The sequence below is a fragment of the Octopus sinensis genome, unplaced genomic scaffold (genome assembly GCF_006345805.1).
Source record: "Octopus sinensis unplaced genomic scaffold, ASM634580v1 Contig16386, whole genome shotgun sequence".
Lineage (NCBI taxonomy): Eukaryota > Metazoa > Mollusca > Cephalopoda > Octopoda > Octopodidae > Octopus > Octopus sinensis.
The window spans coordinates 1-20,000 of NW_021834312.1; the positions used below are offsets into that span (position 1 = coordinate 1).

At 38.5% G+C, this 20,000-nt stretch overlaps 1 protein-coding gene across 1 annotated transcript; it reads right to left on the reverse strand.

Moving 5' to 3' along the window:
• Positions 1-1,338: 1,338 nt before the first annotated feature.
• Positions 1,339-6,361, reverse strand: LOC115230802. Its single transcript, XM_029800929.2, has 3 exons — positions 6,204-6,361; positions 4,233-4,262; positions 1,339-1,667 (listed from the first exon to the last, which is right to left on the reverse strand). The coding sequence occupies exons 1-3, from the start codon at positions 6,286-6,288 to the stop codon at positions 1,366-1,368; spliced, it is 417 nt and encodes a 138-aa protein (XP_029656789.1). The 5' UTR covers positions 6,289-6,361; the 3' UTR covers positions 1,339-1,365.
• Between the last annotated feature and the right edge of the window lie 13,639 nt (positions 6,362-20,000).

Here is a 20,000-nt window from a genome sequence, read left to right on the forward strand (position 1 = left end):
CTCTACCTTCGCATATAAAAGTCACTAACCATGCACTACACCTCTTCAACACATTCTCTTTTCCACCTGGTGAATCCAAACTCTTTTCACCATGGACATTAAATCTGTGTACACAATCACCCCTCATAATGAACGGGTCTACTTACCAATTAACATACATATACATACATACATACATACATACATCATACATACATACACACATACATCATACATATATATAATATATATATATATAATATATATATATATATTATATATATATATATATATATATATATATATATATATATATATATTTTCACGTAATGAAATCGTTCCCGACTTGAAACTAACATACTTCGTTAATTTATGAGATGTTACACATTATCATATACCTTTAGGGGTTCGAACGCCGGAATCAGTGACATAAACACGGGGTCATGGTACCACCTTTTCTTAAGAATGTTATAAAGAGTGTAAGTAAAATTATTTCAAATTTATGATCCTAGTAAGGAAGTTTTTGATAGGATCTCGCCCTTTTGCTACACCCTTAAAGATATTAGATTCAACGCTAAACTCGTAAGTCTGCAAAAGGAAAAGGCATAGAAACCTCAATTAGAACTCTTCTGCAATCTCGCTCAATGTTAGCCTGGGCATAATTAAAACCCTCTTCAGATTGATGTGCAGTTCTCCATCGCGACGGATATACGAGAAGATTCTTTAATAAGCATGTGCATAAAATTACGATTTGCTACACTGCTAAAATTTAATAGCTTATATCTCAAAAAGCCACGCGCCCACTAAGCCTGGTCGCTCATGCAGAGACATTTCTACATATCTTCGGAATAAATCCGGCAATTCGAAGTCTATAGACTCAAACCATAAAGCTGATCTGAAGCGCTACATCGGTATGGCGGAAAAACTGCTGAACTAACGACTTTTGCAACCTTTCTCTTTCTTTTTTCTCATCAGGCACATGCAGCCATGCAATGCAATGAAACTTACAAACTATGATGTGTTATTGAGAGAGATAAGGGCTACATATGATATCAGGCTAGAAGAAATCCTAAACTGTAGACCATGCACGAATGGTAGCAGAAAATGAGACTTGTGTAGCACTGAAGAGTTGGACTTCAATAGTCCTGGCTTCGCTGAATTATATTTGAATAATAAATCAGAGGCACCCATCTCCTCACCCCTTGCAGTGTATTCGCAGCGGCACTATTTTGAATTTACAGTCGTTCAGAGCAACTGCACTCAGGAATAAACGATGAAATAATGAAGGACGGAGTCGATGCACATAAATCGGGATGGGCATGACCGGATTACCTCTAATTAAAGGTTTGCACGAAAGAAAAAATAAACACAAGAAACGTAATGTACTTACGAAGTGTCATCTCCGGGATAGGGAAGATAATCGCATGTCTTACTATTTCGATTACAGGAACTGCTAATCTTTAAAGGATCCGTCGTTTGACGAGCCGATGCCGGTGGTTTGCAATGTTCAGCAGGAATGAGGTTACAACTTCTGCTAGCGCTATCAAAGAGTTTGTTGTTCGGACACGCTCCCATACAACCGATCATTATGTCAGTGCAGACAATGAACCTACGAGTGTTCGAAGGGTCCTGTTGCACAAAGATCTTTTGCTGGAGTACTTGGCGAGTACACAGCAGATTGGTTAGATCTAGAAGAAGCAGAAAGTACACAAGTACACACGTGGTTAATTAGGCGAGTGCTAGAGGAAGACAATGGCAAATTTAATTCATTGACACATACATATATACATACTTACATACTTACGTACATTTACACATTATACATATATGACTGTACAGGCGTAGTATGCGTACATTTAAGATATGTATATATATATATATATTAATATATTTATATACTTCATATATATATATATACATCCAAACACACACCACATACACCACACACATATATATATATATATTATATATATATATATATATATATATATGAGAATGTGGTCACCAGGTCTGCCCTCGCCGGCATTCCTGCTCTGCCTGTCATGGAGGAGCTTGACCTGCCTCCAACAAAGGAAGAACTGAGCAAAGCAATTGACTCACTCCTCTCGCTCGGGCAAGGCACCAGGGCAAGACGGCATCTCCGCAGAAGTCATCCAGTGCGGGAAGCCAGCCCTTCTGGGCCATCTCCACGAGATGCTCTGTCAGTGCTGGGAGGAGGGCTCTGTCCCTAATATATATATATATATATATATATATATATGTGTGTGTGTGTGTGTGTGTGGTGTGTGTGTGTGTGGTGTATATATATATATATATATAATTTAGAGAAAAAATCTATTAAACAATTCAATAAAGAAAGATGTTATTCACACCACCTCGGAAACATACTATAAAAACATTAGTCTAAAAATCAATTAAGTACAATAAATAGTAAAACGACTACGCACGTTTCTTGTAGTCGGAAAATCTATATAAATTAGCACGAGATTATATAGTCTATATTACATAATTAGAATAAGTTGAAAATTAGATGTTTATGAAATAAATCAATTAATTAATGAAAATAGATTAAATGATAGAATTTTAGCTTAATTTAGGCTTATTATATTATGAATTTTACTTATTTAATATCTAAATTATCTACACTTTACAATTTTTCCAGTTAATGCTATATTAAAGTTAATTTTCTTTTCTTTATTCTTACAGCTAAAATATATTTGTAATTTTAATAGCTTAAATACATATTTCTATCTATTTCTTCTATTAATTCTTTTTACGCCATATTTTCACGCGATATATTTCTTATGAACGCGAAGTTCTTCTTTTAAATTTTTAGTTAAGGAAAATCCTTCGATAAGATAAGTTATATTTTTATTTTAAAAAATATTGCTAAATGTTTTTTTATTATTTCTAGTTAATACATATATTTATATATATATATTTATTTGATAATTAGTATAACTTAAGATAAGTACATTTATTCTATTATTATTTTTTTAATTATTTATTATCTTAGACCTGATGAGTGACTATATTTTTAAATAGAGTTAATTTTAATTGGATTTGATTTTGAATCGAACTGATTTTATAATTATTATCTATTTGAAAATATAGCCACGAAACGTGCGTAGTCCTTTTACTATTATTTACTATTTAGTATACTTTATTGATCTTTAGAATAAGGTTTTTTTATAGTATATGTTTTCTAGGTGGTGTGAATAACATCTTTCTTTATTGAATTGTTTAATAGAGGGTTTTTCTCTAAATTATATACATATATTATAAATTGTAATATTTTATTTAAAATTGTTAAATTGAATTCCTCCCTCTAAGATAGATAGATAGATAGATAGATAGATAGATAGATAGATAGATAGATAGATAGATAGATAGATAGATAGATAGATAGATAGATAGATAGATAGATAGAGTGTAGTTTCGCATGTGAAATATGACCAATAGTTTAAGAACGATTCGATCACCCAGCGCGGCAACTTGAGCAAATATCGTTTTCTCTAGTCTTAGGTCGATCCACATTTTGTGGAAGAAGTTCTGTAGGCAGAAACTTAAAGGACGCCCATCTGATGGTTTGTACCTTTAATTCTTGTGTCACGGTGATTTCGGACGAGAATCACGTTAAGTGTACTCGTGTCTTAACATATTTCTCAAACACTTCAAAGCTAATTCCATGACTTGGTGATTCAACCATGACTGTTTTTGCGTCCAGGGTGTCCGAGTCAGGTGGCTGCAAGTAAGTCCTTCAACCGGTCACTGGCTCTCAATACCTCCTGCTGAGTGGACATTGCGTTGAAGCAAGTTCCGGTACAGCTCCAGCGGTTTTCGGTTAATTTCACTTGACCGTATTTAATGAATCAAGTAGATCATGCAGCACGCCGCTCATGACGACGGTTACTCTATTTAGTAGCTCCTTTTTACTGCTAGGTGAACTCGGCCATCGATGGTTCCTCTGTCCAATTTGATGGTAACGTTCTCGTTAAATTGGATTCCCATTTTGGCACAAGGCCAGCAATATTTAGGAAGAGGCTAAGTCGAGTGCGTCGATCCCAGTGCTGAACTGGTACTTATTTTATCGACCCAGAAAGGGTGAAAGGCAAAGTCGACCTCGGTAGAATTTGAATTTAGAACTGAGAGATGGACGAAATGCCACTAAGAAATTTTCCACGCATACAAGCGATTCTGCCACCTAACAGCCTTCAATATCCAGAATTTATCAAAACAAAGAAGGTACTTACTGGTGTCAACGGTTATGGAGCTGTCACAATCTGAAAAGAAGAGAGATGTGAGAATAGAAATATTTTATATACAATGGAAGACAAAATGACAGATCTATCGGACATTCAAAGAGGTCAAATTGTTGGTGCTCGTATGACAGGCCCTAGCGTAACGAAAGCAACCGAAATGTTCGGTGTATCATGAAGTACTGTCTCGAAAATAATGACAGCCTTTGAGAAAGAGGGAAAAACCTCCTCGGCGAAACAAAGTTCCGGACGAAAACCAAAACTTTCAGATAGGGACAGTCGGATTCTTATGCGAATTGACAGAAAAGATCACAAAAGTACAGCTCCCAAAATTACTGCAAAACTGTTCACCGAGAGCTGCACAAAACCGTGTTTCACGGGAGGGCTGCAATCAGAAAACCACTACTTTCAAAAACAAACGTTCCAAAGCGTTTACAGTGGAGTAAAAACCTACAGAATTGATCCCAAGAGCAGTGGACAAATGTTATTTTCTCGGATAAGTGATCCTTTACCTTATTTCCGACCACCGGTCAAGTATACGTGCGGAGACAGCCAAAAGAAGCATTTAGCCCAGATTGCCTTCTTCTAACTGTTAAACATGGAAGAGAATCTGTGGTGATCGGGGGGGGGGGCTATATGTTCGAAACCCACTGGCCCAATGGTTTCCCTTCATGGCAGAATTAATAGTCAAGACTATTTAAGCATTTTATCGGATCAAATTCCTCCTATGTTTGCGGAACTGTTTCCGGAGGGTAAAGCAGTCATTCATGGTTTATAATGCACCAATTCACACTGCTAAAATTGTTACAGAATGGTACGAGGAACATTCTAGTGAAGTTGAATATCTTATCTGGCCATCACAGTCCCCAGATCTCAATATCATTGGACATTTATGGTGCATTTAAGAAAAACAAGTAAGGAGACGATATCATCCCCCATCATCACTACAAGAACTGAAGACAGTTTTAGCAGAAGACAAAAATTCCTTTGGAAACAATTCAAACTTTGCACGAGTCAATACCACGTAGAATTCAAGCTGTAATTACTGCCAAACAGACGGTCCAACCTCATATTAAAATAAATTTGTTTGAAATTTTAAGGTGTTGCCATTATTTTGTCCTACTCCTGTATATATGTATATATATGTATATATATATACATATATATATATATGTATATATATATATATTATATATACACACACACACATATATATATACATACACACACACACACACACACACACACACACACACATATGTATGCATGTATGTATGTTATTTCAAGCATGTTACTTTTAAGTTTTTCGCCGGGTACATATGTTATGTTTCCTTGAAAGTCAGCAAAACACCTCCAAGTCAAATAGAAAACATCTATGTGGTCAGTCGACTTGCTAAAAGTACCCAAGAAATACCACTCAAATCCCATTCTTCCCCCTTTGAAACTTACGCTAATATCTTATCTTTTATCTTCTACTTGTTTCCATCATTAGACTGTGGCCTTGCTGCAGCACTGCACTAAAGAATTGCTTCGGTCAAATGAATCGGGCACCGATTCTGGATTCTATTTTTTTTTAATCACTGCTACTATTGTATCGCTCTCTTATGCCGAACCACTAGGTTACGAACACGATACATATTTGTGTGTGTGTGTGTGTGTGTGTGTGAGTGTGTGTGTCTGTCTGTGTGTGTCTGTCTGTGTGTTTGTGTGTCTGTGTGTGTCAGTGTGTGTGTCTGTCTGTGTGTGTGTTTGTGTGTCTGTGTGTGTGTGTGTGTGCGTGCGACGGAGATCCTTCAGTTTGGTTTTGCTCTTTTCTAGCGAATAGGGAAAAAACAGAGCAGTCACAGCTTGAATGCTTTTCCTCATAAATCTGATTTATCACGACTGACCTGAGATTAAAATAACAACAACAACGACCACGAATTCCATAACATTTCCCCCGTTTAAACAATACACATCTCTTACCTTGTGTGGTCAATGCCTGAGAAAGGTGTAAAAGTGATGCAGTCAACACCGTTGCAAATACAAGAAAATTCATGCTTGTTGCCATTACCAGCTTTAGTACAAAGATTAATGGAGACCAGAGTTAAACTGTTTCATATATCTGTACTCATATATATATAATATATATATGTGTGTGTGTATACAAGTATATATATGTATATATATATATATTATATATACACACACACACATACATATATCTTAGGCGATTTTCATTGGCTGAAATCTTGGAAAAACGTTTCCTGGTTAAAACGTTTGTATTTAATTATTATTTATTTAATTATTCTCTTAATTTCCCTATCTGTTATCTCTCTCTCTCTCTCTCTCTCTCTCTCTCTCTCTCTCTCTCTCTCTCTCTTACCTCTACAAGTAAAGTATTATTTTAATGTTTATTATCAATATTGCGACCGTATTTCGACATATTTTACTTTCTCACGATCAGATTAAATCAAAAAAAGAAAATTTTGTTTTTAATTCTTTCTTGAACGAATCTTCACGAGGAAATGGTATATTTCTTTATTGCCCACAAGGGGCTAAACATAGAGGGGACAGACAGAGGGGTTAAGTCAATTACATAGACTCCAGTGCGTAACTGGTACTTAATTTATCGACCCCGAAAGGATGAAAGGCAAAATTACCTCGGCGGAATGTGAACTCACAACGTAACGACAGACGAAATGCGGCTACGCATTTCGCCCGGCATGCTAACGTTTCTGCCAACTCGCCGCCTCACGAGGAAATGGTATCCAACTTCAGAGAATTATTGCTGATCGAACAGGAATTTCCTGCATTCGATTGTCAGATAAATTTATTCGATTTTCTTCCTCCAACATCATATTTGTGGAAAGAAGTCTGAAGGCACGTAGCTTAGAAGTTACGGTATTCGGCCTACATATGGAAGATTGTGAGTTCGATTCCCAACGACACACAAACATAAACACACACGCACACACTCACACACATACATATATATATATATATATATATATATTATATATAGAGAGAGAGAGAGAGAGAGAGAGAGACAGAGAGAGAGAGACAGAGAGAGAGAGACAGAGAGAGAGAGAGACAGAGAGACAGAGACAGAGAGAAAGAAACGAGAGAGTCAACAGATGAGATCTAGAGATACTCGGTAAAGAAATCACTTTTTCTCAATTTCCCTAAATCATTATCTGAAATGTCACATTTTTATCTCTCCACCCTGAAGAAGGCGGACGGATCTATCCAATGTTTATTTGTGTTATATCCTTGTGTGAATAAATAATTTAACGAAGCACGAACGGCAAAAAAGGTATTTACACGACGCAATACGATTACTATTACAGGAGACTCAACGCTCTCAATAAAACGGCTCACAGTGGACCCCTTCCCAATCGATTGCTCACAGTTATCTATTTATAGCAATGTGTCAGTCCACTTTTAGTCACTTGGAGGTGGTCGGAATCCTTCCACAATGATTTACTTCTATTACTCGTTGCATATGTTGGTGAACTACATCAAACACCGTTATGAAGTAACTCCGAGCCCCCAGAAACAGCTGTCGTACTTGTCACACCATACCGTCTCCCCTTTAATATTCTGTGTCTTTGTACACAATATCGATATATTTATATTTGAATATTCAAGTCTTTGCTTTCTCTCTAATTACACGTATACATGTCCACAGATATTATATATATCAAACCCAAGCAGTTTTATTTGGGCCTTTGCATCATTGTCTCGGTATAAAGAAAATATTTCTAATGCCAAAATGTGCCGAAAATAGACACAACATTATTGTTTTGTGAAAGTGTGTGTGTGTGTGTGTGTGTGTGTGTGTGTGTGTGTGTGTGTGTGTGTGTGTGTGTGTGTGTGTGTAAGCTTAATGACCATCTCGAGAACCTAGTTTCCATAAAAACTGTTCACTGGCAGCTGCACAAGGCCGGATTTCACGGGAGGGCTCCTGTCAGAAAACCACGACTTTCATAAACAAAGGCTGCAAAGCGTTTAGAGTTGTGTATAAACCTACAGAATTGGTCCCTAGAGCAGTGGAAGAATGTTATTTTTTTGGACAAGTGATCCTTTACCTTATTTCCGACCACCGGCCAAGTATACGTGCGGAGACAACCAAAAGAAGCATTTAGCCCAGATTGCCTTCTTCTACCTGTTAAACATGGAGGAGGAGCTGTGATGATCTGGTGGGGGGCTATATCTTGGAAATCCGCCGACCCAATGGTTTCCCTTCATGGCAGAATTAATAGTCAAGACTATTTAAGCATTTTATCGGATCAAATTCCTCCTATGTTTGCGGAGCTGTTTCCGGAGGGTAAAGCAGTCATTCATGGTTTATAATGCACCAATTTACACTGCTAAAGTTGTTACAGAATGGTACAAGGAACATTCTAGTGAAGTTGAACATCTTATCTGGCCACCGCAGTCCCCAGATCTCAATATTATTGAACATTTATGATACATTTTAGAAACAAAGTACGGAGGCGGTATAATCCACCATCATTACTACAAGAACTGGAGACTGTTTTAGCTGAAGAATGGACAAGAATTCCTTTGGAAACAAATTCAAACTTTGTACGAGTCCATACCTCGTAGAATTTAAGCTGTAATTACTGCCAAAGGCGGTCCTTCCCCATATTAAAATAAATTTACTTGAAATTTTAAGCTGTTTCTATTAATTTGTCCAACCCCTGTATATATAGGCGCAGGAGTGGCTGTGTGGTAAGTAGCTTGCTTACCAACAACATGGTTCAGTTCCACTGCGTGGCACCTTGGTTCAGTGCCTTTTACTATAGCCTCGGGCCGACCAAAGCCTTGTGAGTGAATTTTGTAGACCGAAACTGAAAGAAGCCCGTCGTATGTATATGTATATTTTTGCGTGTGTGTTTGTGTCTGACTAATTGGCCACAGCCAGACACACCGTGACCTGTCTTCTCCTATATGATGTCTTTGTTTATCGTAAACAACGACGGAAAAACCAACACTACTACTACTACTACAACAACTAATAATAATAATAATAATAATAATAATAATAATAATAATATAATAATAATAATTTTAAATACATATTTTACCTGTGAAATTGCGCGTGTAATCTAGGAATGCATACGATGAGCTTCTCTGCACTAGGTGTATGGAAACACTCAGCGAGAAACGGAAGAAAATTTGAAGAAAGAAGGAATAGTATAATAATAATAATAATAATAATAATAATAATAATAATAATAATAATAAAAAGCAATACTAAAAACAGAGCTCAATGCTAAAAACAAGATAATAGGTATTAACACTTTAGCCGTCCCAGTTATAAGTTACAGCTACAATATCCTTAACTGAACACGAAATGAACTGACCAAAATAGATAGGAAAACAAAAAAATAATGACAGGATCTAGGATGCATCACCCAATCTGACATAGAAAGACTATATATACAACGTATAGAAGGTGGTAGAGGCCTTATACAGCTGGAAAACTACTATAAAATAACCACCATAGGACTGCAAAATTATCTACTTCAGAAGCAAGGAAAACTGATACAAATAGCGGCAAACACGAGCAAAACAAAAAACTGTTCTCAGTATTTAGGAAGCTGACAAATACAAACAAGAAATCATACCACCTCATAAATATGAAGAAGAAGAAGAAGAAGAAAGAGAAGAAGAAGAAGAAGAAGAAGAAGAAGAAGAGAAGAAGAAGAAGAAGAAGAAGAAGAAAAGAGAAGAAGAAGAAGAAGAAGAAGAAGAAGAAGAAGAAGAAGAAGAAACAACAAAAGCTATAAAACAATGAAATCCAAACTAAAAATAGAACAGCAACGAACCATGATAAAACAATGGCAAGAAAAGCCCCTTCATGGTAAATACTGCACTAAACTAAATGCAAAAGAAATAGACAAAGAAAAATCCCAGCAATGGTTGAGAAGCTCAGGACTCAAAGCAGAGACAGAAGGATTTTTAATTGCAGCACAAGACCAAAGCCTCCCCACCAGAAATTACCAAAACATGTAATGAAAAAAACAAACAAGTAACTGCAGAATATGTGGAGATGGACAAGAAACAATAAATCATATTATCTCTAGCTGCCCAGTCCTGGCTAAGAAGGAAATATCCACAGACACGACAGAGTTGGAACCTACATACATTGGAAGCTATCCCAACATTATGGAAAAATAACAGAAAAAAGATGGTATAGGCACACACCAGAAAAGGTCACAGAAAACGAGAAAGCAACCATACTCTGGGATATGCCAATACACACAGATAGAGAAATTAAGGCCAACAGACCAGATATAGTTGTCAGAGATCATGTAGAAAAAAATGCTTTCTAATTGATGTATCAATACCGGCAGGTGACAATGTGTCTCTAAAAGAAATGGAGAAACTTTCAAAATACAAAGACCTGGAAACAGAGGTAACCAGAATGTGGAATCTAAAATCAGAAACAATTCCTATCATAGTAGGTGCATTAGGCATGATAAAAAAATATTCAGACAAATACATAACAAAAACACCAGGACTTACAAACACATATAACATACAGAAAATTGCACTACTAGGCACTGCACACATCCTACGCAGAACACTTTCCATACAATAACCATCAGTGCATCACAACAAATCACAGCACATACCCAAGGCACACAGAGCTGCGCTCGGTAGTGAAGTGAAAGCACGCTATAAAAATAAAACTACTGAATAAATTAATAATAATAATAATAATAATAATAATAATAATAATAATAATAATAATAATAATAATAATAATGATAATAATAATAATAATAATAATAATAATAATAATATAATAATAATAATAATAATAATAATAATAATAATAACAACAACAACAACAACAACAACAACAACAACAATAATAATTATAATAATAATAAGTATGAACAAAAAGGATGCAGACGAGGCTCATACGGATGCAAAGATCAGCTCCTAATTAATCACATGATCCTTGAGAACTGCCATAACAAGCGCAGAAATCTCAGCTCTTCATGGATTGATTATAAAAAAGCCTTTGACTGCATACCGCATTCGTGGATTCTGAAATCGCTGTGATTTCAGATTTTTTAAAGTATAATATGTCACTATGGAACACAAAGCTCCAATTATATCATTCTAATGGAGTATTGCACTCAAACGACGTTAGCATAAACTGTGGAATTTTCCAAGGTGACTCACTTTCACCACTAATTTTCTGCATAGCACTAATACCACTCTCAAGTGAACTGAATAGAACAGGATATGGCTACAAAATTGACAACAGGAAAATATGCCATTTATTTTATATGGATGACTTAAAACTATATGGCAAAGATGATGAAGAGCTTGAAGGATTATTATATACCGTGAAAGGATTCAGTGATGATATCGGGATGGAGTTTGGCCTTGAGAAGTGTGCCAAAGCCACTTTTAAGAAAGGGAAATTGGTAAAGACTAGTTCAATCGAATTAGATGTCGAAATAGTAATAAAGGAACTTGAGCAGGAACAAACCTATAAATACCTAGGAATAAATGAAGGCTCTGGTATCTAGCATGCAAGCATGAAAGAGAAGGTTAGGAAGGAATGTTATAGAAGAGTTCGAGCAGTCCTGAAGTCTGAGCTGAATGCATATAATAAGGTTTTAGCAGTCCCAGTTGTTCTTTGTAGCTTCAATGTGCTGGAATACCAGTGAAATAATGAAAATTGATAGAAATATCCGCAAGCTACTGACTTGTAATAAGATGCACCATCCAAAGGCAGACGTGGATCGCCTTTACCTTCCCAGAGCTCAGGGAGGTCGAGGTTTGATCCAGCTTGAACTTACATACAAAACCACCACAATCGGACTGGCCAAATACCTTGAAGCAACCAACGATTGGATGCTAAAACTTGTTGGAAAACATGAGAGACTGAAAAGACTTCACTCTATTCTCAAAGAGAGCAAACATTTCGCTGCTGATCTTTTAGATACCCACCAGATTGAGAGCATTATCGCTGTGAAAACAACATCCATCCATGAATTTATTTATTTATTAATTTTTAAATACCTATTTTATCTGTTAATTTGCGTGTGTAATCTGGGAATGCATACAATTCCCTTCTCTGCCCTAGGTGTATGGAAAACACTCGGCGAGAAACGGAAGAAAATTTGAAGAAAGAAGGAAAAAACATAATAATAATATTTTTTCTAGTGAAGGCACAAAGCCTTGAAATTTGGTGGGAAGGGGACTAATCGATTACCTCAACCCAAGTGTTTAAATTTATCGACCCCGAAAAGATAAATGGCAAAGTCGACCTAGGCAGAATTTGAACTCAGGACCTAGCGACGGGCGAAATACCGCTAAGATTTCGTCCAGCGTGGTAACGATTCTGCCAGCTCGCCGCCTTGATAATAATGATGATGATGATGATGATGATGATGATGATGATGATGATGATGATGATGATGATGATGATGATGATGATGATGATGATGATGATGATGATGATGATAGAGACACAAAGCTCGCCCATTTTCGTTGAATTTGTTTATAACGTTCTAAATATTATCGTTAAAAGCAATATTACGGAATGTAAAACTTGTTACTTTTACAGCGAATGAACTGCTGTAATTCTAGAAGTGGATTTAATAAGTTAATTTCGTATATTAATGGCAAGGGAGACACAGATGAAATTTTCTGTATTTCCTGAATCAATTAAATTGTCAACACCTCACAAAAGTTCTATGCTTTTGTAATGAATTTCGATTCCCAATCCTGGAATCACTTAACTTCAATTACAACGCTAACACTTTTGTAAGAGACACAAGCAGTACCAAAGACACAGTTCCAACCGCCGCCGCCGCCGCCGCCACCACACACAAACACTTAGACACGCGTAGATTTAACCCGTATGTCATTAGATGAACTTGCCGTTGAAGGCGGTGAGCTGGCAGAATCGTTAGCATGCTGGGCAAAATGCTTCAGCAGTATTTTTCTGTCATTACGTTCTGAGTTCAAATGCTGCCAGGTCGACTTTGCCTTTCATCCTTTCGGGGTCGATAAATGAAGTAGCAGTGAAAATTTCAGGTTTTTTGCTTATAGTAGAAAAGATTAGATGAACTTGCCATGAACCAGGCTCAATGTTGAAGTGTACATGAGGTTGCAAGAAATAGCAGCCGATTTCCGTCCAAGCGTGCGATGCTGTATTTAAGAAACGATGCATCATACAATATAAGTTTCCACAGATTGTTTTAGATGTCTATGTGGTCGCGAGCAGACACAGGCGCCCTTTCAGCATCTCTCACCCCCCGTCCCCAATGCTGCCCCAACCTCGCCATAGATTCAGCGGAACTTCGAGATTGTTCCTAATGGACGGTGAGTGAGGCTACACTGGCAGTCGGTTGGTCCTCGTTTGCAGTCGAAGAGATTGGAGCAATGTGAAATAATGTTCTTTACTCAAAGACACAATGCGTCATCCAGTCCAGGAATCGAACCGATGATTTTATGATCGTGAGCACAACTCGCTAACCACTAGGCCATGCATCTTCAGCTGAATGAACAACTGAACACTCGAGGATCTCACCAAGATCCCGATATAAATGCAGAATGGTCGATGGCTAAGATGTTCATCCTTCCATCATGAGTTTCCAGTTTCGAACTCCCAACAAATCTGTAGCTAAGACTTAATCGCCCGACGACTTTAGTTCGCAATTCTCAAGCTTTTACTTAATGCAGCTATCGGATGTGGCCATGCTGGGCTATCGCCTCGAAGAATTTTTAGTCGAGCGAATCGACTTTAATACTCATATTTCAAAGTCTGGGACTTATTCTATTGGTCTCTTTTACCGAACCGCTAGGTTACGGTGTCATAACAAACTAAGACCAGTTATCGAGTTGTGGGTTGACAAACAAAACACACATGCATATATATAAGCTGGGCTTCCACACAGTTTCCCTCTACAAATTCACTGAGACATCAGTCGAGCCTGGGCTAGAGCAGAAGGCACTAAACACTTCTCCAAGGTACCGGACAATGGGACAGAAACCGAAACCACATGGTTGCCAAGCGGGCTTTTTAACCACCCATCCATTTTTTTATCTCCATCTTTTACATGATTCCAAGAAGTTTAGAATCTCTAAATTCTTCCCCCATGAAATCTACAACTTTCGTCTGATTGGCATCGGAGAGAATATCTTGTGGTATTTAAACCATCCCTTTGCGTTCAAAGATCAAATCTCACCATGGCCTATTTAGATGTTAAGCATAATCCTTCGTCCATGTTAACACCTCCACCCGACCCCTGGGCAGCCCTTAAGAGAATCCGCTCTCTTGCAAGCAGATTCTCTTAAGGCAATCAATTTAAGGATACCTTCACCCCACCCACCCATCAATCTGTAAAGGGTCAAGAACAGCACATTCTCAAAAAAGCCCCAAAAAACATGGAAACTTCTTTAATAAATTGCTATATTCCTGCGCTGAGCTAATTCTTTTTCGTTCATTGTTTATTTTAGTCGGGTTGGCGTCCTAATCTTGGCTGTTGCTTTTCACTACGTTTCAGCTGTGGTATGTTCCAGCCTTTTTCAGGTATCTTATGATTCACGTTGGTGCCATGCCTGAGATTGAACTCAGAACCTGCAGGTAGTTAGACTGCATTAACCATCGCCTTTATCCACTACGCTATGCCCGTAAGCTGCGTCGGAGTGAACCTCCATTGATGTCTTATGTCGGCTCCGCTGCCGATTGGATAATACAGCTTTATATTTCTGAGATGAAAGATTTCTATTCTGTACAATCAAGTTGGCGACACCATTCCGAGCAAGATAAACAGTGCAAATAAGAAAATATCTTTATAAAGGAATTCTTCGAACGATTTTCTAACCATTTTTAACTCTTAAATTGAAACTTAGATTTTATGCCTCATTCTTTACACAAATCCAAATAATTGGTGAGGTGTTCCTTCATGGACCTTTGTCCGTTATAAACGCAATATAAACGCAATAGGCGTAGGAGTGGCTGTGTGGTAAGTAGCTTGTTTACCAACCACATGGTTCCGGGTTCAGTCCCACTGCGTGGCACTTTGGCAAGTGTCTTCTACTATAGCCTCGGGCCGACCAAAGCCTTGTGAGTGGATTTGGTAGACGGAAACTGAAAGGAGCCTGTCGTATATATGTATGTATATATATGCATGGGTGTGTTTGTGTATCTGTGTTTGTCTCCCTAGCATTGCTTGACAACCGATGCTAGTGTGTTTATGTCCCGTTACTTAGCGGTTCGGCAAAAGAGACTGATAGAATAAGTACTGGGCTTAGAAAAGAATAAGTCCCGGGGTCGAGTTGCTCGATTAAAAAAATGCGGTGCTCCAGCATGGCCGCAGTCAAATGACTGAAACAAGTAAATGAGTAAAAGAGTAATATACAGTGTGATATTAAACTGGTTCTTCGTCGGTTGAGACGACGAGTGTTCCAGTTGTTCCGATAACAGCTTGCTCGGGAAATTAATGTGCAAGCGGCTGAGCACTCCATAGACACGTATGCCCTTAATGTAGTTATCAAAGAGATCCACAGGGACACAGAGTGTAACAAGGGCTGGTCCTCTGCTTTACAAGTACAATTCATTATAGCCAACTGAGAGGATGGGGGCCCCGGAAACAAAGCGTTTTGTTTAAGGACACAACGCACCGCCGAGAATCGAACACGCGACCTTACGATCGAGAGCCGAATACCCAAACCACTGAGCCACGCGCCTTCATACACCGTATTATATACGAGTTAAACAAGGCGCAGGACTGGCTAAGTGATAAGGAGTTTGCTTCCCAACCACATGGCTGCAGGTTCAGTCCCACCACGTGGCACCTTGGGCAAGTGTCTTCTACTAAAATCTGGGGCCGACCAAAGCCTTGTGAGTGGATATGGTAGACGGAAACTGAAAGAAGCCAGTCGTATATTTATATATGTGTGTGTGTGCGTGTGTATGTGTGTGTACTTACGTCCCTGTTGAATAGCAGTTCGACAAAATAGACCGATAAAATAAGTATAAGGCTTAATAATATAACTAAGGGGCTTGATTCATTTGAGTAAAAATTCTTCAATGCGGTGCCCCAGCATGGCCACAGCCTAATGACCGAAACAATTAAACGATAAAAAGCAAAAAGATAGATGACAATCATAGACCCTTGTTCTACGAAAACACAGACAACTCCGTCTTTAAACGGTTTTACTCAAACAGAATATAAGAAAACATCTGGCCGCCATTAATAATGTAATACAGAATTCGATCTAAGACTTTGTAGGTGGCAAATCAGCGGTTGAGAGTTATGGTTCCCAAACTTTTTCGGGCTGCCGCCCCCTTGACAGTCGTGCCACGTTCCTAGCGCCCCACGACCAGCAGCAAATTCAAAACAACAAGGCGGCGAAACGTTAGCACGCCGGGCGAAATGCTTAGCGATATTTCGTCTGTCTTTACGTTCTGAGTTCAAATTCCGCCGAGGTCGACTTTGCTTTTCATTCTTTTCGGGGTTGATAAATTAAGTACCAGTTGCGTACTGGGGTCGATCTAATCGACTGGCCCCCTCCCCAAACATTTCGTGCCTTGTGCCGAGAGTAGAAAAGAAATTCAAAACAGCAATATTTTACGAATTAAAAACTTAATCTACTTAACCTTTTTTTTTTTTGGTGGGTGGGGTTTACATCGATCACCCCCTTTTGCCCAGCCTATTATTGCCCACCAATTTTCTTCAAAGCCTCTCTTGATCTTTCCGCCGCCCATAGAGGGGCAGTACCGCCCACTTTGGGAACCACTGGTTTAGAGTACATAATATTTTTGTTTTACTCTTTTACTCTTTTACTTGTTTCAGTCATTTGACTGCGGCCATGCTGGAGCACCGCATTTAGTCGAGCAAATCGACCCCAGGACTTATTCTTTGTAAGCCCAGTACTTATTCTATCGGTCTCTTTTGCCGAACCGCTAAGTGACGGGGACGTAAACACACCAGCATCGGTTGTCAAGCAATGCTAGGGGGACAAACACAGACACACAAACATATATATATACATACATATATACAACGGGCTCCTTTCAGTTTCCGTCTATCAAATCCACTCACAAGGCTTTGGTTGGCCCGAGGCTATAGTTGAAGACACTTGCCCAAGATGCCACGCAGTGGGACTGAACCCGGAACCATGTGGTTGGTAAGCAAGCTACTTACCACACAGCCGCTAGTTTTTTGTTGTTGTTTTTGTTTTACATAAACCTCTCCCTAACCGATTCATATTTGCGATCTCAGCAATGTGAAACAACGCTTCCCATGTCTTGCATAAATAAAATCCCAATTGTTTCACATTTAGACAGCAAGCGTTATATAAAACACGCCCGTACACACACATACACACACACAAACACACTGCAGTATTTATTAACAGGTCTGTTTACTAATTAATATTTTAATTAGCGATTTATAAACAAGCATGAATCTAATCTTAGAACTATCCGAAATTTGACCAATTTTTCGCGTGCACACACACACATACACACATACACACATACACACACACGCGCGCACACACACATTTGGTCCCCATCTGTTGGCTTTAATTCGATATTTCCTCGTACTAACTAATCCTTCGCCGTTCCTTTTTCTGCCCAACCCTCCTCTATTATTTTTTCATCTCATTTCCCTACAACTCGCTTTATTCTTCGCATAATCTTCAGAAATAAGGTTTACTTTCGCCTGATACACTTCCACAATTTACACCACACATACGCCTGCATATATAAGGATTTGTGTGTGCGTGTGCGTGTGTGCGTGTGTGTGTGTGTGTGTGTATGCGTGCGTGTGTGTGTGTCTGTGTGTGTGTGTGTGTGTGTGTGTGTGTGTGTGTGTGTGTGTTCATTATTTGTCTCTTTATTACCCGATCCAGTTATACACTTTTTATTGCTCTAAGGTTGGATTTTAAGAATGTCAATTTATTCGAGCTAATCCTCTGTTCACCCACTTCTCACACACTGGATATATATATATATATATATATATATATATATATATATATATATATATATATATATATATATATATAACGGGAAGCTTTATGAAATAGAAAAGACGAAGGCAGGTGGAAAACAAACAAACAATTGTATTAGTATGGCGCTCAGGAAATATAAATAAAACAAGTCTTTAACGTTTCGAGCCTACGCTCTTCAACAGAAAGATACACAGAGAAAAAAAACACAGAAAGAAGGAGAGAAAAAAAATGCGTGCAGTAACTAACGAACCAACATGGCGATCTGATTTCGGCCAGAAGTCAAGATCAAACATGAGACGCGAGAGCGAAATTAGGGGAGATAATAGGGTTGAGTGACCAGCTCCAACATAGGGTGTGTGTGTGTGTGTGTATGAGAGAGTATTAGTGCGTATGAGAGGTCTGGACGTGTGTATGTATAGGGTTGGTGTATGTATTAGTATGTATTAGTATGTATAAGGGTTGTGTGTGTGTGTGTCTGTGTGTTGGATGAGAGAGTATTAGTGCGTATGAGAGGTCTGGACGTGTGATGTATAGGGTTGGTGTATGTATGATTAGTATGTATTAGTATGTTTAGTATGAGTTAGTTGGTGTATGTATTAGTATGGCACACTCATATATGATGTGATGTGTAAAGTCGTGTGGTGTAGTGTGGAGAGAGAAGAGGGGGATGGGGAGAAGAGGGAGAGGAGGGGATAGGGGGAGAAGGAGGGGAGGGGGAGGAGGAAGGGGAAAGAGGGGGAGGGGGAGAGCGAAGGGAGTGAGGGAGCAGAGGAGGGGAAGGAAGAGGAAAGAGGGAGGGAGACAGAGGGAAGAAGGGAAGGGGAGTAGGGGTGAAAGGATGAAGGACTGAAGAAGTAGGGGTCGGGGGAAGGTAGATGAGGAGAGGGGAGAGGGGGGTCAGATGAGGAGGGGGGGAGAGTTGAGACCAAATGGCGTATAAGAGCGAAGAGAGAAGATTAATTCCTGTTCACGGCGCAAACGGGAATCCGGATGGCCTCTGTGTAAGGACAAACCGAACACAGATAGGTGTTGCAAGGAGTGACCGGTGGAGCATGTATATATCTCTTCGAATTCCGATTGCAATGAATTTTGTCAACAATTAAGAGAAGAAAATTCCCTCAATGCGTTACTTCTTTCTGTGACGTTCTTCTTGTGTCCTTCTGTAAAATTTTAGCTCCCTCGATGAAACCGCGCCCTCACATCAGAAAGTGGCCTTCAACTAAACATTACATTTACGTCTCTCTGTCTTCTATCTATCTATCTATCTATCTATCTATCTATCTCCTCAATATCTTTCTCTCCCTTTCTCTCTGCCTGTGATATACATACATATATATATACATATATATATGCATTTAACTAAACGCCTCTTCTAACGTATTTGCAGAATCTGCGGGATTTGATGTCTACAAACTGGGGCCTTACACTAGAATGGACATTATCGTAGGCACTGAAAAGACCAGAGATTTTAAACCGAGTGGCATATCAACAACACCAGGCAAAATGATACAGAGGCCTTTCGGTGGGCTTCCTTACAGTCTTCTTTTATCCAGCTGCACTCCTAAAAATTTCTGTCGGTCAAAGGGACAAACGGTGGCATAAAAATCAAAACCACGTCATTGTATAACGAACTTCTTGATGCAATGGTAGCACCTGCGTCTGTATACTTTATTTGTCCAAAGATTAGCTTCGAGACAAAGAAATTCAGAAAAAATGTCTGTAAATATATGAAAAACAAAAACAGAGCACATTCGTTTAGTGAGAACAAAGTAAGTA

Coding starts and splice junctions, on each gene's coding strand:
- LOC115230802 (XM_029800929.2), bottom strand. CDS start 6,288: ATGGCAACAAGCATGAATTTTCTTGTATTTGCAACGGTGTTGACTGCA. Junction 4,263..6,203: donor TCAGGCATTGACCACACAAG/GTAAGAGATGTG, acceptor TCTTCTTTTCAG/ATTGTGACAGCTCCATAACC. Junction 1,668..4,232: donor CTCCATAACCGTTGACACCA/GTAAGTACCTTC, acceptor TGCTTCTTCTAG/ATCTAACCAATCTGCTGTGT.